This window comes from Nicotiana attenuata, chromosome 2, assembly GCF_001879085.1.
Source record: "Nicotiana attenuata strain UT chromosome 2, NIATTr2, whole genome shotgun sequence".
NCBI lineage: Eukaryota > Viridiplantae > Streptophyta > Magnoliopsida > Solanales > Solanaceae > Nicotiana > Nicotiana attenuata.
Window position 1 is genome coordinate 76,118,061 of NC_031990.1, and position 24,383 is coordinate 76,142,443.

Here is a 24,383-nt window from a genome sequence, read left to right on the forward strand (position 1 = left end):
ACCGCTTCTGCGGTCTAAAACACGCACCTGCGGCTTCCGCTTCTGCGGACTAAGCTTCGCATTTGCGGATCTCATTAAATCTCCAAAACTCGCATCTGCGGTCATGATGTCGCATCTGCGACTCCGCAGATGCGGTCACCTAATCCGCACCTGCGGTTCTCCCCGCTTCTGCGACTCTCCACCCGCTCCTGCGGTACCGCTTCTGCGGTCCCATTTCCGCAGGAGCGGAAATACCAGAAGCAGCAGCAAGTTCTTAAGTTTTACAAGCCAAAACTTCCCGTTAGCCATCCGAAATCACCCCGAGGTCCCCAGGACCTCAACCAAAAACACAGACATGATCCAACACCTTATTCAAACTTGCTCGAATCATCAAAACACCACAAATAACACCTAAGCCATCAAATTACATCAAATTCAAGCCTAAGTTCATCCAAATCTTCCGAAACTTGCATTCGATCAAAAACCCGGCTAAAATACCTCTGAATCAACTGAAATTTTGCGCAGACATCCCAAATCACCTAACGAAGCTACCGCAACTCTCGGAATTCCATTCCGACCCTCGGATCAAATTCTCACCTATCAACCGGAATTCGCCAATATACTAACTTCGCCAATTCAAGCTAATTCTACACCGGACCTCCAAAATTACTTCCGATCAAACTCCTAAGTCACAAATCATCCCCCGAAGCTAACTGAATCATCGGAATTCATATCCGATCCCTCTAACACGTAAGTCAACATCCGGTTGACTTTTCCAAAATAAACCTTCCTTAAAGAGACTAAGTGTCTCATTTCCTTCTAGAACCACTCCAAATCAACTCGTTCACACCCAACACTGATAATGAAGCNGATCCCCCACAAAAATTTACTGCAGTTAACGTTATGGTGGCACATAAGAAATTAGCACCAGGATCAAATGGAAATCGATTCAAAATATAGTGATCATTGAAACCCCTAGTAGACTCCCCATGCTCAACATCAGATAGCAATTCATCCAAAGGCATGTAACTAGCTGGAATACTGTCCTCATTTGCCTTAAACAAATTATCAAGATAGAGGTCCTCGATAGTCTCAGGCTCCCTCACTAGCATATCTCTTTGGGGACTTTCGGCAAAAATTGGACTTCGATAGTTTCAGGACATGTAGCATCTTCATCGATCATTTTAACTGGGGCATCTGATTGCGCCTTCGCAAATGATGTTGGGCAGCAACTATTTAACATTTCATCAAACACCTCTTCAGATTTTATATCCTCTAAAGCAGGTTTCATCTCAGATGGAAGGGATGTACAATGGCAGGGTAGATCAGGTTCGTCATGCTGGGAAATTTCGTCGAACACCTTGTCTTCGGCTGGTGCGCACTTCTCTCCGTCAGTTAAACTAGAGATGGGATCATGCATATCAGGTATTTGAAGGTTTGTGATTGAACCTAAGGAAGAAGGAGGATCAAATTTGGAGTTCGCTGCTACAACCGAAGGATTATCGTCCATTGCATTACGTAAAGGCATTGTAGCGAATTCTTGTTTCGTCTTGTTGGAAGGTTTGGAAGCCGATTCAAGCTCATAGAAATTTGAAATACATAGTAGATCAGTAAAGGTCTGTTTCTGAAAATGCAGAAGAAACTTCTCCTTAAAATGGTTCCAATCATAGAATTGATTATTGCGAAATAACCAATCGAACCATGCGAGGGCATCGCCTTCTAGATAGAAGGAAAGAAGAGGCAGCCAATCCTTCTTGGAGAAGCCAAGGTATGTGAAGTATAACTCGGCTCGAAAAATCCAGCTCTCCGGGTAGCTGTCGTCACTGAATCTAGGCAGAACCATAGCCGCTATTGGAGTCCTCTGGATGAAAGCACCAATGTAACAACCCAGATAATATACCAAACAACTGATTGTATTAATTCTACAATAATTGAAATTACAAAGAAAAGGCTAACACGTGGGCTGGATCGCCGTGATACCTCCGAAGCATGGACACATGAAACACTGGATGCACGACTGATAAGCTCGGCGGCAAAGCAAGTCTATAAGCCACCTCTCCCACTCGATCAAGAATCTCAAACGGACCAATGAACCTAGGGCTAAGCTTGCCCTTCTTCACAAATCTCATCACGCTCTTCATATGCGACACTCGGAGCAATACCCGCTCACCAACCATAAAAGCCACATCTCGGACCTTGCGGTCCGCATAGCTCTTTTGCCTGGACTGAGCTGAACGAAGCCTATCCTGAATGATCCTGACCTTGTCCAAGGCCTCTTGAACCATATCCATGCCCAACAACCGAGCCTCTCCCGGCTCAAACCATCCAACCGGAGACCGACACCGCCTACCATATAAGGCCTCATAAGGAGCCATCTGGAAGCTCGACTGGTAGTTGTTGTTGTAGGCAAACTCCGCTAAAGGCAAGAACTGATCCCACGAACCTCCAAAGTCAATAACACAAGCTCGGAGCATATCCTCCGAAATTTGAATAGTCCGCTCAGACTGACCGTCCGTCTGGGGATGAAATGCTGTGCTCAACTCAACCCGTGTGCCCAACTCCCGCTGAACTGCTCTACAGAAGCGCGAGGTAAACTGCGTACCCCGGTCCGAGATGATAGATACGGGCATACCATGAAGGCGAACAATCTCCCAAATATAGATCTCAGCTAGCCTCTCAGAAGAATAGGAGACTACCACAGGTATGAAATATGCTGACTTGGTCAGCCTATCAACAATGACCCATACTGCATCGAACTTCTTCCGAGTCAGCGAAAGTCCAGTAACAAAGTCCATAGTGATCCGCTCCCACTTCCACTCGGGAATCTCAATCATCTGAANAATTGGACTTCGATAGTTTCAGGACATGTAGCATCTTCATCGATCATTTTAACTGGGGCATCTGATTGCACCTTCGCAAATGTTGTTGGGCAGCAACTATTTAACATTTCATCAAACACCTCTTCAGATTTTATATCCTCTAAAGCAGGTTTCATCTCAGATGGAAGGGATGTACAATGGCAGGGTAGATCAGGTTCGTCATGCTGGGAAATTTCGTCGAACACCTTGTCTTCGGCTGGTGCGCACTTCTCTCCGTCAGTTAAACTAGAGATGGGATCATGCATATCAGGTATTTGAAGGTTTGTGAATGAACCTAAGGAAGAAGGAGGATCAATTTTGGAGTTCGCTGCTACAACCGAAAGATATCGTCCATTGTATTACGTAAAGGCATTGTAGTAAATTCTTGTTTCGTCTTGTTGGAAGGTGTGGAAGCAGATTCAAGCTCATAGAAATTTGAAATACATAGTACCAGATTTGTAAAGGTCTGTGCTCGAAAATGCAACTTCAACTTCTCCTTAAAATGGTTCCAATCATAGAATTGATTGTTTCGATAGAGCCGATCGAACCAAACGAGGGCAGCGCCTTCAAGGTAGAAGTAAGGAAGAGGTAGCCAATGTTCCTCGAAGAAGCCAAGGAAGTGGAAGTACTGCTCGGCTCGATAAATCTATCCCGTTGCGTAGCCGCTGCTGAAACGATCTAGTATCACCTTGTCCATTGGAGTACGATTGATGAAAGCACCAATGTAACAACCCAGATAATATACCAAACAACTGATTGTATTAATTCTACAATAATTGAAATTACAAAGCAAAGGCTAATGAAAGTAAGAACACTGTTAGTGAAGATCTAAGAATAAAGAGGTGAGAAATAGAATGATATAGAATTAGGGATGGGAAGTATAGAAGATCTCAAAGATGAGAAAACAGAGATAACACTTGACAACTTCCGTATCCAACGCAATATGCCTTCTACTGTATTTATAATTAATTCTCTCACAATGCACTTTCACGCAGTGAGCATCTGGCCTTGCTCAAAATGGGTCCCACACATAATTTTCCAAATTTTCAAATATGTGTTCCACCGAGTCACTCACTAAGTTCACAACATCAAGAGGGCATTATTCAGGCTAAACTGAAGTACCTAGGGGCTAGGGAGGGAAACAAACACAGTTGCTGAAACTTATACTACATCTACTTAGCAATATGTTAGCAAACCCTGCTAGATTGGTCAAGATCAAGTCTTGTTTGTGATGGATTCCTAACTACCTCCCATCAGCAAAAGTTTCTAAGTAACTCTATTAGACAAATGAGAAGAGATCACCTAATATATTTTCTAATTTGTGGAGCGTTTCTAAAATTGTGTACTAGTTTTCCGCCATAGAGGAAATCATGCGGTTCTGTCCTATGTACCTAAATCATCAAGGACAACTGGTTTTAAATCCCCCTTCCATGTTATCAAACACCTCGACTATTTGCATGTAGATTTTCCAGTGTTGAACGAAAAATCAGACATTCTTTTTCCGATAAGATCAGAAGCATTAGTCTTATTCCCATCCACAAAAATATTTGCCCATAGCAGTGATTCAGAACCCAAAACGATAATAAATTCTGTTATTTTCCCTGCTAGCCTGCTACAGTAGTTTCAAACATTCAAGTTTATATCCTTCAGTTCTCGTAAGCTAATTCAAGACATTTGTTTTGTTACATCCTGCATAGAAGTTACATGTCGATAATATATAAGAAATTATTCCACATAAAGCCACAAGCTGAAGACGTCCAGATATACAGAAAGCGGTCACAATTCACAACTTAAAACTTGTTTAATAGGTAAAGTCTATAGTTTCTTCTACCCAAACTAAGCCCTTCTAAAGCACCATGTGTGTGTGTGTGTTGGGGGGGGGGGGGGGGGGGGTTGTTGAGGGTCAATACAGAGAGAGTTGGAAGGACTAATTTCAATTAGCTTCTATAACTTATGAGGGTGTAATTCAACAAGAGCGAATATCTGAGGCAGGTTCTTCAAGTTTCTTTCAAATGTATATCAAATCATAAGACGCAGGTTGTTATGAACCGGCACGCAAGCATGGACTGCAAGCCTTCCGCGCTGAATAACCAAAAATAAAATTCCTATCTATTCCATCTTTAGTTAGTTTATCTCAAAGCAGCTTAAGTTGCAGAGAGCTACTTTAAATCAGTTACTGCAAAGGTCAGAATCCTTCAAGGACGTGTTATGGATTCCCTTTTGGTGGACTTGAAGCTCTATTTTCCGTGTTGTCCAATGTTAATGGTTTCTTTTTATTATTTAAAAAGCTTCTCGCATAAAGGGCCCCAAAGACAATAACCTGAAAAGATTAATTCAAATGTGAAACAACTTTTTCTCCAAAGAAAACAAAAATGAAAGTTTCAGCTTTCAAAGCCAAGAGAGAAAGAAGTTAATGCTTACAGCTCCTACGCATTGCTCCCAGCTGAGGGGATGAGCAAACCACAAGCAAGACAGCAAAATGCTCACCAACTAAAATGAAAGTCAGCACCAATATTAATTCCACCAAGTGGTGAGTATCATTCCTTTTCAAACCCTCAAACTATTTCTTATTACCTGTCTTGTGGTCATTATGGTGGCAAAGGTTAGAGCACCAAATGTGCGGATTGTGTACGAGATAAAGAATTGACTAGCTGTTGCTACCTGCAAAAAGAAATCCAAACGAATAGTTACATTTTTAATGAACGAAATCAGTTCTACACAATTTGGCTAAGCACTTGTTAAGCAAGAACAGAAAATCTTTATTTAAGCAAATCAGGATTTTCATATTTCAAAACAACTTACTGTCGAAAGTAGAGCAATGTCAAAGAAACAATCATGATGGCGAGATACAAAATCAATTGCCATGAGAAGATTGCCTTGCATGATTAGACCTAAATGGGAATTAAAAAGCAAATTCTAGTCATATATAGTCATTGGAAATAAACCAGAAAAAAAGGTTTTAATACAAACTTGGGGCACCCAACATCACCTTATAAACATTTAAAGCTATGTCATTCAACCACATACCGATCCTAAGAGAAAATGATAACTCACTAGGAGTTGCAGCCATATCATTGGATCTTAAGTTCTTAACTAGCTTTCAAGAATTTCTGCACTTGTGAATGCAGATGTTTGGCTAGAGTTTCATCCAGAATCATCTAACAGAAAGGTCAAATAATATGCAGTACACAGCGAGGATATTATTCAGAACATTGAGGAAAATTGATTGGTGTGTAGTGCTATGAATAGTCAAACCTAAATTGAAAAGGAATTCAAGGACAAACACACTGAAGCTTGGAAAACTAAGTCTTCTTACTCATAAGCTGTTGTTTGAGATTTGCAATTCAGCAATTGAGACATTTTATAGAATCAACTAAAAGCTATCAACAAATATATAGAGCACAAGAACTATGAGTCCTCCCAGTAAACTATGGAAATTATTGGAGATGACAAGCTTAGCAAGAAGAAATGGAAAACAACAGAATAGTTAACTTTAGATAAGTATTCAGCAGCTTGTCCGGCTTATTATCTTTTTAGAGATGTAGATTGAATTCCTTAATATTTACTCAAACAGAGACCTGTTTCCCAACTGCAATAAAATAGATCTTACCAGTGAAACTAAGAAGACAAGAACAGACAGTTGTGTAGAATATCTGAGTGTGTATTTCCATGTCATAGCCTTTAAAAAGTTTATCCTGGAACGTGCTCGTAAATCCATCAAACCTGTGAGATCAAATGCTTATTAAAGCCTTGTTTCAGAGGCTAACAAATTAATATTCAATTTTAATAGTGATAACCACATTGCTCCTTTTACTCATCTAAACAGGTGGAGATCTCAAGGGGCAAAAAAGACGCCCCAACATATCCGTGTGAATCTTACAGGAGCTAATACTCAAATTCTCCCTGGTAAGCACATGGTCTCTTAGAACAAAGTGGTCATATAAACAAAAACTAATGAAAGAGAAAATCAGATACGGGCATATTTGCTTCTTAGGTTAAAATTTTGTATCTGCTAGTGGTGGTGAAGTTTTTGATATCTTTCCTTTGAGAATCTGGTAAATATGCCAAGTAACATAGATTTTGTACACCGTAAAGCTAACAAAATATGAGTTCTACGTATAACATGTCAATCATTCAAAAGGTTAGTGCAAAGCACATTGTGATCTTCTTCCAACTTTGGATCAACATAGCAGTTTCCAATCATAGAGCATTCGGAGTTCGATATCTAACAATAAATCTTACAGAATAAGGTGAAAGACAGTATATCAAGGAAGAAAAGAGAGAATATTATAGAAACATTTAATGCTAAACAACATCGTTAAAGTACAAGGTACGGTATAGAAAGCTTGAAAATTAGTTTTTTAGATCTCTAGAATACATTCTCAAGAAAGTGTCAAGTTTAAGCAAATCCAGCTGTTTAACTTAACATTTCATTAATATAACAACCAAAGGTTTAAAATGTTGGATAATGTCAATTCATACCCAAGATAACCCATCATAAGAGAAACTCCCCAAATGGTGCTTTCCCCTCCTCTACTGTAAGGGCTAATATCACCTTCTGCCTAGAACCAAAAACAAACTGTAAAAAACTTTTACTAGACAACCCAACACAAGTACAAGTACCAGAAACAATAATTTTGTTAGTAAGCCGGTATTAGATTGGAAAATCAGAAGTACATAATTCTGTTTAGTGCTAGTAAATTCTGTAAATAACTGACTTCAAAAGACAGTCCTCACAGGTAAACAACATTAGCGTCACACAATTCTAGTTAAATCCAAAGATACGGAATCGGTAAAATATTCATTCTCGTGTTTCAGGTCAGCATAAAAGTTCCAGGAAATTGCAGTACTAGCTGCCTAAAAATGTTGATGTCTTTCCCCCAAAAAAAAAGAGTATAGGAACTTCAACCCCGTAATCTCCCATTCAGTACTCGTACCTTATTTAGGCCGTTATTTATGTCCATTGGATGTGTATGTTGTCATATCTCTCTGTAGTTAGTGATCCAGTACAATAACTATTAAGCCTCAATCCCAAGCTAGTTAGGATTGGCCATAACTCATAACAATCTCACTATCCGTTTTGCTCCATCTGAAACCATTTCTCCAATATTTAATGATTTAGATTGTCTTGTATTAGCAGTTCTTTATATTTTCTGCTGATATATGAATGTCTAACAAGATTAAAAGGACTCCTAGCAAAAATTGGACCTATTGTAAGCTTGCTTTCATGATTAAGTCTTGATCCAAATAGTTGGTATCGCCTATATATATCTTGCGTATTCTATTCTCCCCTAAATCTATAGGGATTCCATGAGATTGTAGGTCTTTCTAGATAACTTCCTTTCCTGATGAATCATGGCTACTACAAAAGGTTAAGTGGTTAACAAAAGCACATGATTTTTGAAAGATCCACGAAAATACATTGTGAAAACGATTCCTGTTATAATTTGGTTTAATGGCAATTCGGAGAACACAACACGTAATTGAAAAGAGGACATTAGTTATTACCGGATACAGAATAAATAATGAACAGCCAAGTGTGACTATGAATGCAAAGAAATAGTCCTGTCCTTTGTACTTCTTTTGCATGATGATAGTGCCCCAGATCTGCATGAACACAAAAGGAAAAATAAAATGGGAAGCATAACTCAATAGTGTAATTTGTATAAACAGAACATTGTAGGAGAGACAATATAAAACTACGAGATGAAAAAAGGCTAAAATATACAGAAAAATAGGTTACTTTTAGCAACTTCAGCGAATGAGGTGTTTCTTTATTGATGTACTATGTGCTAAAATAACCAAAAGAAAACCTAGAAAATACCTTATAACTTTAGGGGTCATTTGGTTGGAGCGATAAGGGATTATAATCTCGGAAAAAATATAGGACTATTGTATCCCATGTTTGGTACCATTTCTGATTCCGGATATTGCAATCCCGGGATTATTTATACCACGATCGTGGTATAATTCTTATACCACACTCTATATGGGATAACAATCCCGAGATTAATAATCCTAGGATAAAAAAAATGACACAGTTGCCCTTCTCCAAAGCTTTTCTCCAAAAACATTTAAGAAAGACAAGGTTAAAATTGGGGAAAAAAGTTTACCCCAATTTATCTAGTTTAAACCAAACACAAGTTTTGTATTATACCCTGTATATCTCATTTTTAGTCTAACGAACAAAACATCTACCAATAAAAGTGAAGTCCACTAAATAATACCCTCATTATTTAATCCATGTATTATAATCCCGTCATTTATAATCACCAGATAAAACATGTTTCCCAATCAACCGACCCCTTAGTTTTAGTGCTTCTACCAGTTATATTTTTATAAGGATGGACAAATTTCTAGGAAAAATTATTCGAAATGTGAAGCATTCAAAGTAGACGGATATAATTATCACGGACGTGATGAATTTGAGGAACAAAACATCATAGCTAGAAGCCTCGAAACAGCAATGCCAACACTCGAACAAAAAATGTTATAGAAACTGAATAGAAATATTCTACATCAGTCTCACCCAGAGGAATTCTATGTGCTTCCTTTCCAGCAATTACAACAGTCTACAGCAAGTTAACTTACCATTACAGGTATCATTTTGGCACATTTTGCCAGAGTTTGAACTGGAAAGCTGACATATTTGAGAGCCTGCGCAAGAATTAATCAAAACTATCAGTATTTGTTAGTTGTTACTTGACAACTGCTAAAATTTCAACAACCTTTTTGTTCAAATCTTATTTGTGTTTGTTTTTCAATCTTCTTTGTTAAGGCTTACTATCTTTGTTCTCCTTTGTCTATTACTTCATGTAATCATAAGGAAGAAGATAAAACTTGCCTCGTACTGACAAGTTGTTGTGAGGATGTTAGACACGGAAACAATACAATACTTATGGATTGGAGCTACTGGGTCCAATGCCTTCTTACTTGCCTGCAAATCAGAGAAGAACTGGAGGTAAATGCTTAGTGTAGTGTGTGGCAAAATTCCTAAGAATCACATCCAATACTGAAGACTTCGTTCTCTGCCTCGTCAAGAGGCTCTCAGAAGTCAAGTGATTAGAATCATGTTAGGGTATAGTTGCAGTATTAGATGAATAAGTCTTTTGACCTCATAGCCTGGAAGTGTTCTATTACCAGTAAAACTCCAGCAGAGACTGCAGATGTGGTAATCCGATTGCAAAAGACAAGAAATAATGAGTATATAAAATAGTCTTTATTTGGGCCATAGGGAACTCTCATGATCTTTTCCTGCAAGTACAAATTCCATCATCATGTCAAGGAAATAAGAAGCACACAATATCCAAAGTAAACGTAAAAAGTGTTGCTCAACGAATATAGGATTTAAAATTAAATCAAAGGAGCAGTTGAACAGGGCATGGATACTGATATACTTTTATCCCGTGTATGGCACAATAATGCAGCTAAAGAAAGAAAGTGCAAACGAAATTACGAAACGATAAATGACTTATGTTAAATGGAGAAGATCCCCTTTCTATCAAGGAATTGGAAGCTTCAAAAGAAAGAAATGTAGCAGAATTTACATGAGAATCAATTGAGAACATAAAGAGTTCATACATAAATCACAGAGCCGAGAGGGGTTATTCAGTAGCAGTCACTTTTAATAAGAATCCACAAAACAAAAAGGATGTCATGGAAAAGAGAAACCCCTTATTCCACAGATTTATGTAACTGAAGGAAGCACCAATCGTTTAGTTCTAAACCAGCACGCCAGGATGTCTAAGAACTTAAAGTAGGACTTCATCGCTATAGATTCTTAATTAACTAATAGAAAATGTATATTCGTGATGTAGTTGAAGACGAGTTCGACCTCATAGGTGTTGAGAGAAATATATCTCACCAAGATATGCTATATCACAAAAAAAAGAATTGCATTAACTGGTGTCTGAATAGTCCGATACAGTTTCAGTGAGAAACATGCAACATAAAGAGTCACTTTATGCATAATACAATGTTTCTCCCTCCCTCTCCCTCTCTCTCTCTCTCTCTCTCTCTCTCTCTCTCTCTCTTTCACACACACACACACACACACATATATATATATATATATGCAACCAGGGGCGTATACACCGCTTTGCCGAAATTATTTACTAGATATGTATAAGAAAAAATAAAAACTTTGAGGATAAATATAAAAAATGAGATCGCTTATCATTATAGTGATTTATTCATTAGCCCACTTCTTCAAAAATTGTGACACCGCTTAAGAAATATCATGCGTACGCCACTGTATATGTATGTGTGTGTGTGTATGTATAATTCCACACATTGGCTCCCACCGTAACTAAATGATGCCTATGTTACACAGACTCGGTAGATTGTCAGTTAGGGCGCGGGCGCATATTAAGGAGTTTGATTTGCCTAAGCCCTTAAACTTAGGACATGGGCACAGAATTTTTTTTTGCAGAAATGACAACTGCTACAGAGAATAAGTGAATGTAGACTATTTATCAATAAAAGAACAATCCTAAATTTTGTAGTTTTTCTTTATACATAATTTTTTGTTTTATGGCTTGTTAAATACAATATTATGCTCTATTCTTCTCCTCCATAGGCTCCTTTTTTCCTTGTAGAGGTGCATACACATTTGTAGCTGCTCGCTATGTTTGAAAAGTCATTACACCATACGTAATTTGACTGTTCACAAATAGATCTCATAGCTATTCCCCATTCATGTCATGCCCAACACCATGATTGTAACAGAAATGCTGAAGAGCAAGGACCCCCCACCCCCCCCCCCCCATCCTCGTCATATATGGACTGTTCGAAGAGAGAATAACCCTCCCTCTTTGAGTTATTCTTGACACTTCATACATTTCAATAGCATTATTCAAGCAAAACTCCCAAAAGGAGCATGTACGATGTGCAATATTTTCTCTGTCCACTCAATTAAATGAGAAAGCTGACCGATGCCATACATACAAAATCCTCTATGTGCAGATGAACAAAGTGAAGTAGCTCAATCATACTGACTTGTTTCAATTTATATGACATTCTTTCCATATTAGAACGTCCCAACATGTTTGCACCATTCCTTTTCAATCAAACTTTCACTAATTCAAGTTAAAAATAAGATTGTAAAAGTCAATGTGATATTTCCATATCAATCTGAATTTGCAACAGCGCAGAGCTGGAAACAGGGAAGGGGTTCAATTGAATCCCTTCGTTGGAAAATTATCCAGTGCAAATAAGATAAAATAAAAATGGGAATATTTTTATAGTAGCGGTAGAGGGGTTTAAAAGTTGCTTTAAGTATATTTTTTTTATTTAGCTAATTAATACTTTATTTAGTTACTTTTTTAATTTATCTACCTTACATAAAATTCAAAAATACAAAAATAGTTCCACTTTGTTTTTAGGAATATTATTTAATTTACAATGATTTTTCCATTTCATCTTTTAGTATGACATTTGAAAAATACCAAAAATAGTTTTGTTTTAACGGTTAGTTTTATTTTAATAGTTATTTTTCTTAAGTAAGATTAGTTAGTATTTTTAATAGTTTATCTTGTTTTCTATATTATTTTTACATACAAAAAGGGAGGAGGGAATAAAATTAATTTTTGGACTAATTTTTCTCTTGCTTTTAGCCCAATTAGGCTAATCTCCTTAACCCATTAAACCAAAAGCCCAAACCTAGACATCCCTTCAGCATAAGACACAAGCAAAACAAAAGAAAAACCTAAGAGAGGACCCCTAAAAAGAGGACAGCCGTTACTCTAGGCTTCATCTTCTTCATAGAAACAAAACCAAAAAACCCTAGACCTAAGCACCAGCCGTTTTTGATGATCTTCTCCACACCCTTAGCTTCTTCATCTTCTTCAACCTAGAGACCACTAAACACCACCTCACAACAACCAGATCGATCCCCGCCTCCGCCATCTCCCTACTCCAAAACAACCAGATCGATCCATCTTCTCCAGCGACCCTAGAAGACACAGCAACAACCGCACCCGACCTCGACACCAAACGACCATAGCCACCACTAGCCCTCAACCAGTGACTTTTCTTCTTCTTCAAACCGTTTCCACCCTCCCCATTTCAAACCCCAAGCCCAGTCGTCACCCCTACCAAAACCGGTGACTTGGGACACCATAAATTATCCCAAGTGGCGACTCTGAATTTGAATAAATAATCCCATTTCGATTATTGTCACTTTAATTGGAAAAACTCCCTTATACCCCTTTCGGGTAGGAAAAGGAGGTGTGACAGCTCTGGCGACTCTGCTGGGGATCGAACCCAGAATCTCTGGTTCAGGGTTCAAGAATTCGAGCTTGTTAATGTGATTTTTACTTAGCTTTATTTATTGTTGATGTTACTGTACTTTGTGGGCATAATGTGTTAATTGCCACTTATTTACCGCTTTGATATTATTTGAACTGTATTTAAATGTCTTTTTACGCCTCCCTTTTGAGTCTTCTAAAAATATGGTGCACACGTACGCGTGGCCCACTTTTTTGTTAGAAGTCATACCAAATAGAACGAGACTTGGGTCAGCAACAAGGCCGGGTAGACTTTCGTGCTCCCGGTACGTTGCCCCCACCTCAGCTCGAGCTGTCCACTCGGGTAAGCCAGGTCTAGAACACAACCCCAGGTTTAAACCTAGAATAACATAACCTCATGCCGGATCCCTAGTAGGAACGTTTGTTTGCATCACGTGCATTTAACTTAGGGGACTCAACACAGGGGTTGGGTCCGTCTAGGATAGGTGTACCCAAAAATAAAAGACCATCCTGATGCATCCTATGTGATACATGTTGCATTTCTTCAAGGGTAAAAGGACCATTTTGGCGGACCAATGATGGTTGAGGATAAATGAGAAAAGAAAAGAGGGTGAAGTGTAAAAAATAAAGCAAGTGGGGCCCAGTTATGTTTTTCTTTCACATTTTTTTTTAAGGAAAAGACAAAAAAAAGACAAAAAATTGAAAATCCAAAAAGATTTTGCACTTTTCCATTATTTTTCAAAAAAAAAAAGACAAAAAAATATATTTTCTCTAAATTAGTTATTTTTTTTTAATTCTCGACCGTATCCAATCTGCCCGAACTACGCATACCTGATTCTCGTCTTTCGGGGCGGGATACGTAGGGAGCCCACATAGGGTCCGGTTTTCCTAGTAAGTCTTAGGTTCTTGGCTTCGCGGGGTCGTAGCCAAATCTTGCATGTCTAGCCACTTTTGACCACGTAGGCCGTTTTGCCAAAATAGCCTCAATCATGTCTTGCATGTATCCAACAGAAAGTGTTATTATCTCATATAGTGTTCTAGGTCTTTAACTTTATTTGGTCTTAATTTTCTCATACAGGTGTGGATCTACTTACCGGACTTTGAGCATGACAGACGCCCCAGGACCATCCAGTCAGGATCGCTCATTCAGGAGTTGCTTAAGGAGATTTTTTTGAGTCTGTTTTTCTTTTTATGTCGTCTTTTACCTTCTAGTTTTGTACAGTAATGTCGAGTCTTTTCGGTGATGTTAGAGTCTGTCATAGTCTAGTTAAGTTTGTTGAGTTTTTTGTTATTGTACTTCATATTTTGTATTTGAAAAAGATGTGTTATAAATCAAAAATCCGAAAAAAAAGAGATTTTGCGTTTTTACATTTCCGTTAGAAGTTTTCTTTAGAATACTAACTCTAGAAATTCAAAAAAAAAATCTTTTGAGGTTTTCCTTTAGGAAAATAATATCTAGAACTCAAAATAAAAAATTGCTTTTATATTTCCTTTAGTATATTGATACTAAAAATTCAAACAAAAAAAAAAGAATTTTCTTCTGATACCTCTTTAGAAGTTTTCTTTAAAATATCAATTCCAAAAATCCAAAAAGATTTTCTTTTGAGGTTTTCTTTGGGAAATTAATGAAAAACAGAAAAAAAAAATTCTTTTTATTTTCACTAGAACTTTAGGACCTTATATATAGAACAAAAAATAACATACTTTATCTTTTGTTTATCTTTAGAGTTTCTCCCTTAGGTAATCAAAAACTGAAGTCCAAAAATATTTTTTTTTCTTTTCTCATTTCTCCTTTCGAAACTTTTCTTTAGGATATCAAATGAAAATTCAAAATATTTTTCTTCGGTTTATTCTTTAGATTTCCTTCCTATAAAAGAAAATCAAAAAATATTTTTCTCTTCTATGGTTTTTTTTTTTTTCCTTAATAATTTCTCATAGAGTACCTGTTTCAAAAAGAAAAGATATATGCTCGTTTCAGCTTGAGTTTATAATAGGCTATAGAACATTAAGTCTAGAAAATTCAAAAAAAAAAAGATTTGCTTCTTTTATTTCTCTTTTCTCATCAGAATAGTCACTAAGAAAAAAAAAAGAGAGAGAGAACGTTAGTTTGTTTATCTTATTCTCGATCTTCCAGAACTACGCTTGATCTGATTCATGAGGGACATGATACGTAGGCAACCTGCATAGGGTTCGATTGAATCATCATCATTAAATATAAAAGCAAAAAAAAAAAGCAAAAAAACAAAAGCAAAACAAAAAAAAAAGCAAAGAAGAAAAAATAGAGAATGAAGTTGTGGGACGTGAGAAATGAGAGGAAAGAAAAGAGCGAAAAGCAAAACGAAAAGAGGGAGGAAAGAAAATAAAAAACCAAAGAGTGTTAAAGAGAAAAAATGAAGAGGAAAAGGGGCAAGAAGAGTGAAATTGGGATGATGCCATATGACCTTCGTACCCTCGAAGTCATTTTAGAACCGATAACTGTGGCTAGGTGCATTGCACATAAAGTGAGATTATCTTATGTTAAATGCCCTAACGCTAACATGATGACTTCATTTTGTTCCTCTTTGTTATCTTCATTATAGCAGAAGGGTGGTTGGTTTGTGGTTCTTAAAGTAGTAACTCTTCTCTACAACATAAAGTCGAAAGGCAATGGCAGATGACAACAGAATTGAGTTGGTTGATACCAGTGCCCGAAAGCAATTGGTTGAACAGGACACTGGGTTGGTTGAAGAGGTAAGGATGTTAAGACAACACATGACGGACATGTATCAGGCTTGGATGACTGGGAAGGCACCACCTCCGCCACCACCTAGCTTCCTAGATGCTACCCTTACCCAAACTCCGATCATAGTGCCGAATGATCCACCATACTCTCCAGATTTTCCTGCTTATCACAGCTTTCCCAACCTCCCTAGTAGCTCCATCACTCGTCCTCCAACTACCTCTCCCAAAAATTGACCTCCTATCATATCCACTATCCCCACGATCACAACTTCTCAACATCTTCCCTTCATAGATCCAACAATGAACACCCACTCAAAACTCATGATGTCCAATATTACCCCTCAGAGGTTGCCCACCAGGTCCCTGACTCATACAATCATAGCCCTCGGAATGAGCCCCATGTTGACAATGAAGAGTTCACAAGAAAAGAAGGGCGAGATGAGATATCCAGGAAGCTGAAAGGTATAGAACAGTCCTTAAGGAGCATGCAAGGGATGGGAAATCAGATTAACATGTCTTACAATGACTTGTGTATGTTCCCGGATGTCCATCTGCCCGCGGGGTTTAAAATGCCAAAGTTTGACTTGTATGATGGACGTGGAGATCCAGTAGCCCATCTGAGGGGTTATTGCAGTGAAATGAGAAGTGTTGGCGGGAAAGATGATTTGTTGACGGCGTATTTCAGTGAGAGCTTGACTGGGGCAGCCTTGGAATGGTATACTCGTCAAGATGTCAATAAATGGCATGCATGGGATGACATGGCTCAAGATTTTGTTCGACACTTTCAGTACAATCTAGACATTATCCCAGACCGCTCCTCCCTATCTAAGATGGAAAAGAAACCGGAGGAAAGCTTTAGGGAGTTTGGGCTCAGATGGAAGGAACAAGCTGCTCGGGTCAGTCCCCCGATTAGTGAAGAAGAAATGGTTGAGCTTTTCCTACAAGCCCAGGGGCCCACCTACTTCAGTCATTTGACCCCGGCCTTGGGTAAACCTTTCAATGATTTCGTAAAAATGGGGGAGATGGTAGAAGAGGGAATCAAGTCACGCAAAATCATGAGTTATTCTGCATTGAAAGATACTACAGAAGACGTTCAGAACATCTCAGTAAGTTTGGGTGGAAGAAAGAGAAATAGAAAAGATGTTGTTGAGCCCCGCCAACGACAGGATCCAGTGGGCATTCCTGCTCAACGCTTTCAGCCTTAATATCGACCTCATGGACATCCCTGTGCTCTAGATAACCCTCCCCAATGCTACTTCTCTTCACAAAATCCCCAAAGTCATACCTCACCTTCCCAGTACTCCATCCGCAATGCACCACCATATGCTCCACATCCATAGGACCCGCGATGGCCAGCACCACTTCCACAAATGTCTTACCCGCCCCCTCAAGCATATCAACCACCTACCCGCAAGAGGTTCCAACCGAGGCCGGAGTACAAAATGAAAATGCAACAGCAAAAAGGAAAGACTTTCACTCCCATTGGAGAATCATATGCTAGTTTGTTCCAAAGGTTGAGGCAATTGGACATGTTGAAGCCGATTCAGATAAAAATGCCGAACCCTCTTCCAACGAATTTTGATTATTCTCAAAGGTGCGCATATTGCTCTAATGCCCCAGGTCACAGCATAGAAAAGTGTTGGTATCTGAAAAGAGCAGTTCAGAAGCTTATTGAGGCAGGTGACACTATCGTGCAAAATCCAGATGCAGTAGACACTACCCAAAGTCCATTGCCTGTTCATAATGAGACGCATATGGTGGGCATGATTTGTGTTGAAAAGGAATATGAGAACTCTTTTGAGATCCTCGGAGGGCCACTTGCAGCAAAGCTTTTAGCACTATCAGTCTCGGTTCCGGAAGTTGATCTTAAGAACGAGTTGGCAAAAGGGACCCAAACGCAATTTGCTAAGGTCAATGTGATGGAGACTTGTGAAGGTCCTAGTAATGTTGATGCAGAACTCAGTGGCTAAGATGTTGAGCTTGGTAATTGGAAAGATGCTCCTTTCGTGGCTAGCCGGGAAGGAGTCTTGGTGGTTTATTTTGTTGTCATTTCTGTTGCTCGGGTTATTTCAGGGTTGTAATCTGGATATTGTCTTGTGACTCAAACCCTTCTATCCTTTTATTTTGCTTAGTTCGTTTAGTCGTAGTAACTCTTTTAGTGTTGTTTAGGTTTGTTCCAGGGTTGTAACCCCATATTTAGTTTGCTTGTTTTGTTGTTCGAACCGTTTCACCGTCTGTTTAATGCAATCTCTTGTTTTCTGTTATTTCTAGTCTTTTTTTTTGTTTAGTTCTCTTTTCCTTTTGTAGTTCTTTTCCTGCTGACTCTAGTGACATGGCATGCACGCGTAATTCTCAGCCTGGTCTTAAAAGTTAGTTTAATCATGAAGCAATGAAATAATTTTGAAGATGACAAGGAGACTTGAGGGAAATAAGTACAGATTTGGACATTTGGAGATCATTTAAAGCCCGAACTGTGTGAAACTGGGGCAGATAATTTGGGAAGTTAATAGGATGAGAAATTTTTTACAAGAGAGTGCGTCCCAGACAATTTGAAGCAAGCAGCTTTGAGTTCAAGTGCATCTCAAGTTACAACATAAAGCCAAGGGAGTTTGCTCCAAACTGACGGAGCACATCCATTTTGAAGAAGAAATCACCCAACAAGAGCTCTGTACTTGACAAGGCACTAAAGAAAGGTGGAAGGCACATCTGTGATACCCATGCCGATACTGCAAAAGAAATACAATGCATGATCTTCATTTTTCATCTTCAAGTTGCATGTGTTATACTTGATATTCTTAGAGATTGGGAGGCCCTCTTTCAGCTATCCAAACACTTTATACCCTTTGATACCCCTTTGAGCCTGTGGTGATTTCTTTGACCTCACCTCTTTTGGAATCAAGTTAGAGTTATTAAAAAATATATATATAAAAAAAATCATGTCCCTATAAGGTTTGTTTTAGAAAATTCATTCCAAAAAAAATAAGGAGAGAAAAGAAAAAAAAAGGAAAAAAAAATTAGCAACAAAAAAACAAAACAAGAATTAGTTGTGAACTACGTTTGATCTGATTCTTGTCACTACAAGATACGTAAGCAGCCTTACGGTTCGGTCGCACCAAATAAAATATTTCGTAATCCCACGAAGTTAAGAGGGGGGCGGTTTTTCTTAGAATCAAATTCTCTTGTTTTAGAAATTAGGGCAAAGTTTTGAGATGGATTCCAAAAGTTGTAAATAAATTAACCCTATTATCTTAGTTATTTTGAGCCTTTACGATATCCTTTCTTTCTAACCCTGTTTAAAAACCACATTACAGTCTAAAAAAGACCTCCCAGATAATCTTTGAGAGTGCTGAGTTAGCCATACCAAGAGCATATGATATTTTTACCATGGTTAATGCCTTGTCATCTGCAGAATCAGAGGAAATAAGAAGAAAAGAACAAAATGAGAGAGTCTTATTGGTGAAAACCTTCACAGGCACCATAAGGCGACGGTGAGTTGAGAGAAAGAGCAAAATGAGAGAGGCTTGATGGTGAAAACCCTTCGGGCACTAAAAGTCGAATAAGGATCGTGAATCAGAAAGGATAATCGGAGCATTGAAACCTAGTTTCACGACTCAGAGGTACAACAAGAATTGAACATTAAACTTGCTTGACAGATTAGGCCACTTAATCCAAAAGTGCATGTCATGGTCATTAGAGTTGGTATCCACATCTGATAAGTTTCTACTTGGTGATTTTCCTGTTAGATATCATTTCTTTCCATTGTCCCCTTACTATGTTTCTCTTGATTTGTTTAAGTCCTTTTCTTGAGTCTGTTTTATCTAACACAAGTGAGAAATGACTTCAAAATTTGCTACCAGCTTTCTAATTGCACAAAGCGGAGTCTGGCTAGTACATCAAAGTGGTTTAAGTCAGGAAAGAGTAGTATGCGCACTGTGTTGGTGGCAATTGACGTGCTTTGGGATTCATGTGAAATACAAAGGTGCGGTATATGTCAATTCATGAACACAATGAACCGAATAGAGCGATTTGGGGTTTGAACGGATCAAAGGTGTTTTCATTAATAAGGGTTGACAGAGAAAGTGGTTAGTCAATAAACAAGCAAGGTATTTCAAGTTGAAATCAAAGTTATCATGGCAAGTCAAGGAGCAATCGCCCTCAAAGTCAAGGCCACAAACCAACCACCATGTTTAAACTCACAAGTTTTCTTTGTTTGAAACAGGGACGAAGACTATGTCCAAGTCAAAGCTCGGGACCTTGAATTTTTCAAGTGCCGTGCCCAAATTTTGTTAGCACAAAGGCTGTTTGAGAAGGTTTTTACTTGCTAGGTATTTCCCTAGTTGAGAAGGTTTTTACCTCCTACATTTTCCCTAGTTGAGCAGAACCGTACCTCCTAGGCATTCTCCTTAGTCGAAAGAGTTTTTAGCATTCCTTAAGTTCAGGGGTCCTGCCTGGAAAATAAGGTCAATTTTAGTTTTCTTAAGTTGTTAATCTTTAGCTTTCCTTAAGTTCAGGAGCCCTGCCTGGAGAATATGGTCATTTTTAATTTTCTTAAGTGGTTAGTCTTTAGTTTTCCTTGAGTTCAGGGGTCCCGCCCGGAGAATAGGGTCATTTTTAATTTTCTTAAGTGGTTAGTCTTTAGTTTTCCTTGAGTTCAGGGATCCCTCCTGGAGAATAGGGTCAGTTTTTAGTTCCCTTAAGTTGTTAGTCTTAGCTTTTCTTAAGTTCAGGGGTTCCGCCTGGAGAATAGGGTCAATTATAGTTTTCTTAAGTTGTTAATCTTTAGCTTTCCTCAAGTACAGGAGCCCTGCCTGGAGAATAGGGTCATTTTTAATTTTCTTAAGTGGTTAGTCTTTAGTTTTCCTTGAGTTCGGGGGTCCCGCCTGGAGAATAGGGTCGGTTGTTAGTTTCCTTAAGATTTCAATATTTAGTTTCTCTTAAAGTTCAGGGGTCTTTAATATTTAGTTTCTCTTAAAGTTCAGGGGTCCCACCTGGATAATAGGGTCAGTTGTTAGTTTACTTAAGTTTTCAATCTCTAGTTTTCTTGAGTTCAGGGTCCTACCTGAAGAATAGGGGCAAGTTTTAGTTTAATCAAGCTCAGTTTATAGTTTTATTAAGCTCAATCTCATAGGAGATGCACATTCTAGTCGAGTTTTTAGTTTTACCCTCATCATTGTATCCTTCATCAATAGCATAGGTGATTTACAGTTTCGCTAACAACTCACAAATTTTCCAGTGCAAATTGGGGCAGGAAATTTTGTTTGTTTTGTTGTTTTTGATTGCAGGCACCCACCTGGAGAACAAGGGGAATGTTTCAGAAATTGGTTTCAGGTTCAAATCAGAGAAATACTAGGAGCCCGCCTGAGAAACGGGGTCAACTTTCAATTTCGTTCAAAATCAAGCAGGAGGATCCCGCCTGAAGAACAGGGACAACTTTCTGTTTTCAAGTTCAAGTTAGAGGCATCAGGAGCCCGCCTGAAGAACAGGGTCAACTTTCAGTTTTCAAGATTCAAGTCGAAGAGGCATGAGGAGCCCGCCTGGAGAACAGGGTCAACTTTCAATTTCAACTTAGAGAAGCGTCAGGAGAATCCCGCCTGAAGAACAGGGTCAATTTTCAGTTTACAATTTAAAGCCAGAGAGGCATCAAGAGCCCGCTTGAAGAACATAGTCAATTTTCAATTTCCGAGTTCAAGAAGCATCAGGAGAATCCCGCCTGAAGAACAGGGTCAACTTTCGGTTTACAAGTTCAAGTCAGAGAGGCATCAGGAGCCCACCTGAAGAACATGGTCAGTGTTCAGGTTTCAATTTCAAGTTCAAGAGGCATCAGGAGAAGCCCACCTGAAGAACAGGGTCAACTTTCAGTTTTCAAGATTCAAGTCAAAGACAGCAGGAGCCTGCCTGAAGAATAGGGTCAACTTTCAATTTTCAAGATTCAAGTCAAAGATAGCAGGATCCCGCTTGGAGAATAGGGACAATTTTTAATTCAAATCAGAAGTAGCCCGAGCCGGCTGAGGAACAAGGTTTTCAAGCTCAAGTCTACTCCAAGTTCAAGTTTATTTCAAGTGCAAGCAGCAGAATGCCCGGCTGAAGAACATGGTCAACTTCCAATTTTCTTCAAATTCAAGTCAGCAGGATGCCCACTTGAAGAATATGGTGAATTTTCAGTTTCATGTTGAAGGAACAAGTGGAGATTCAAAGAAGATTCAAGACAAGAAGTAGATAGGATCTTGTATTTTTCTTTTATATCTGCTGTAATTTTTCCTTTTATTTTGATGTAATGGCAGGAACCGCGGACCGGAACCTCGACAGCACCTCAATCGGCTCTCCACCTCGGTACTCCATCACTGTTCTTACTTCTGAACTACACGTGGCATGATTCCTTCATAGCCAAGGATATGTAGGCAGCTCAGATACCAGGGCTCGGTCACATCTTCTTTCTTTAGTTTTTGGTCTCTCTGAATAAGGGTCGGGTCAAAAAACTTGTCTCGTCGTTCTTTGTCTGAAAATAAGGGCAGCTGTAGACATGTGATTTTTTACCCTCCCCAAGATTTTACACACTTTAGCGTTTAAATAGTTAGTTTAGGTCTAATATTGCTATTTTAACCAGTTTTGACTCTTTTACTTTATTTTATCACAAAAATAAAAATTAGAAAAAAATATTTTCTTTTATTTAGCTAATTAATACTTTATTTAGTTACTTTTAATTTATCTACCTTACATAAAATTCAAAAATACAAAAATAGTTCCACTTTGTTTTCAGGAATATTATTTAATTTACAATGATTTTCCATTTCATCTTTTAGTATGACATTTGAAAAATACCAAAAATAGTTTTGTTTTAACGGTTAGTTTTATTTTAATAGTTATTTTTCTTAAGTAAGGCCAATTAGTATTTTTAATAGTTTATCTTGTTTTCTATATTATTTTTACATACAAAAAGGGAGGAGGGAATAAAATTAATTTTTGTCTTGCTTTTAGCCCAATTAGGCCAATCTCCTTAACCCATTAACCCAAAAGCCCAAACCTAGACACCCCTTCAGCAGAAGACACAAGCAAAACAAAAGAAAAACCTAAGAGAGGACCCCTAAAAAGAGGACAGCCGTTACTCTAGGCTTCATCTTCTTCATGGAAACAAAACCAAAATACCCGAGACCTAAGCACCAGCCGTTTTTAATGATCTTCTCCACACCTTTAGCTTCTTCATCTTCTTCAACCTAGAGACCACTAAACACCACCTCACAACAACCAGATCGATCCCCGCCTCCGCCATCTCCCTACTCCAGAACAACCAGATCGATCCATCTTCTCCAGCGACCCTAGAACACACAGCAACAGCCGCACCCGACCTCGACACCAAACGACCATAGCCACCACCAGCCCTCAACCAGTGACTTTTCTTATTCTTCAAACCGTTTCCACCCTCCCCATTTCGAACCCCAAGCCCAGCCGTCACCCCCACCAAAATCAGTGACTTGGGACACCATAAATTATCCCAAGTGGTGACTCTGAATTTGAATAAATAATCCCGTTTCGATTATTGTCACTTTAATTGGAAAAACTCCCTTATACCCCCTTCGGATAGGAAAAAGAGGTGTGACACGAACTATGACATTCTCTGGCATATAAATTCCTTGCTCCGCCACTGCTTTGCAGCCATCATTTTGCTATTTTCTTTCAATATCACTAATATAATATACTAAAATTGGAAACATATACACATCTTTTATGTGTGTGTCTGTGTTGATTATGCTTTTTTAATCACATCAATATATAGTGAGATCATGATCTTAGGCAACATGCCTGTAAGATTCCGTAGATGACGAGAGTAGACAAGATTCCACCCACTGCAAACACTCCTTTGAGCACCTTGTTGTCCTTCAACGGCGGCGATGGTGGCTCCGCCATATCCCATCCAATATACCCGCCGCCACCTCTGTCTACAATTCAACACACAAAAACATCTCATAAATACACACACACATATTACTATGTGGGTGTGTGTGTGTTTATTTTACGTTATATAAATGTACAAAGGGATAAATGGGAAAGTAAAACAACCAGCTCACCACGGCTGAGAAATGTACGGACGGTCGCCGGGGTCCAGTTCTGCAGATGGCCGGTGATTTAACTCTGGGAGGGAGAGTGAGCTTTTTAGACCGAGGGAAAAGACCCGTTTTAGTGTTTTCGCCGGCGGGTTTATGCTTTCACCGCTTTCCTCTTTTTTATGTTTCTTTTTTAATATCTTTTTATTGTTTTAGGTAATTACTGAGGGTGTGAGGACACGTCAGATTGAGAGGACCCACTCGGTGATAGTAGCTGTAACGGCAGTAGTAGCTGTAACGGAAGTAAGAGCTTGTACCGAGCTTATGTTCTGTTATTGCCGAAAGTATGCAGCCTTATTCCTACCTTAGAAAGACAAATAGACTATTTTTTATAGACCATCAGCTAAAGAAAATATGAAAGAAACATTGATAGGAAGTAATAACAATACAAGATATTCAGAAAACTAGAACCAAGATAATAAAGGAAATGATGAATAATGTACCGATAGCAAGTAATAACAATACAAGATAAATAGTAA

At 38.6% G+C, this 24,383-nt stretch overlaps 1 protein-coding gene across 2 annotated transcripts; it reads right to left on the reverse strand.

The window, feature by feature from the left end:
• On the reverse strand, nucleotides 4,534-24,020 carry LOC109213059 (UDP-galactose/UDP-glucose transporter 5B-like). Of its 2 annotated transcripts, none has more exons than XM_019376808.1 (12): nucleotides 23,869-24,020; nucleotides 23,603-23,739; nucleotides 9,978-10,091; nucleotides 9,682-9,774; nucleotides 9,429-9,494; nucleotides 8,346-8,444; nucleotides 7,320-7,399; nucleotides 6,448-6,560; nucleotides 5,640-5,728; nucleotides 5,412-5,498; nucleotides 5,259-5,327; nucleotides 4,534-5,157 (listed from the first exon to the last, which is right to left on the reverse strand). In XM_019376808.1, exons 2-12 carry the CDS (start codon nucleotides 23,705-23,707, stop codon nucleotides 5,044-5,046), a joined length of 1,029 nt encoding a protein of 342 aa, XP_019232353.1. In that variant the 5' UTR covers nucleotides 23,708-23,739; nucleotides 23,869-24,020; the 3' UTR covers nucleotides 4,534-5,043. The 2 variants fall into 2 exon arrangements, with proteins under 2 accessions (XP_019232353.1, XP_019232362.1); XM_019376817.1 differs by having other exon boundaries at nucleotides 23,861-24,020.

Bases quoted from the DNA above. Each gene is read 5' to 3' on its own strand.
- LOC109213059 (XM_019376808.1), bottom strand. From the start codon at position 23,707: ATGGCGGAGCCACCATCGCCGCCGTTGAAGGACAACAAGGTGCTCAAA. The intron at 9,775-9,977 runs GTAATAGAACAC...TCTGATTTGCAG, and splicing joins TCTCTGCTGGAGTTTTACTG to GCAAGTAAGAAGGCATTGGA. The intron at 5,499-5,639 runs GTAAGTTGTTTT...TTCTTTTTGCAG, and splicing joins ACATTGCTCTACTTTCGACA to GTAGCAACAGCTAGTCAATT.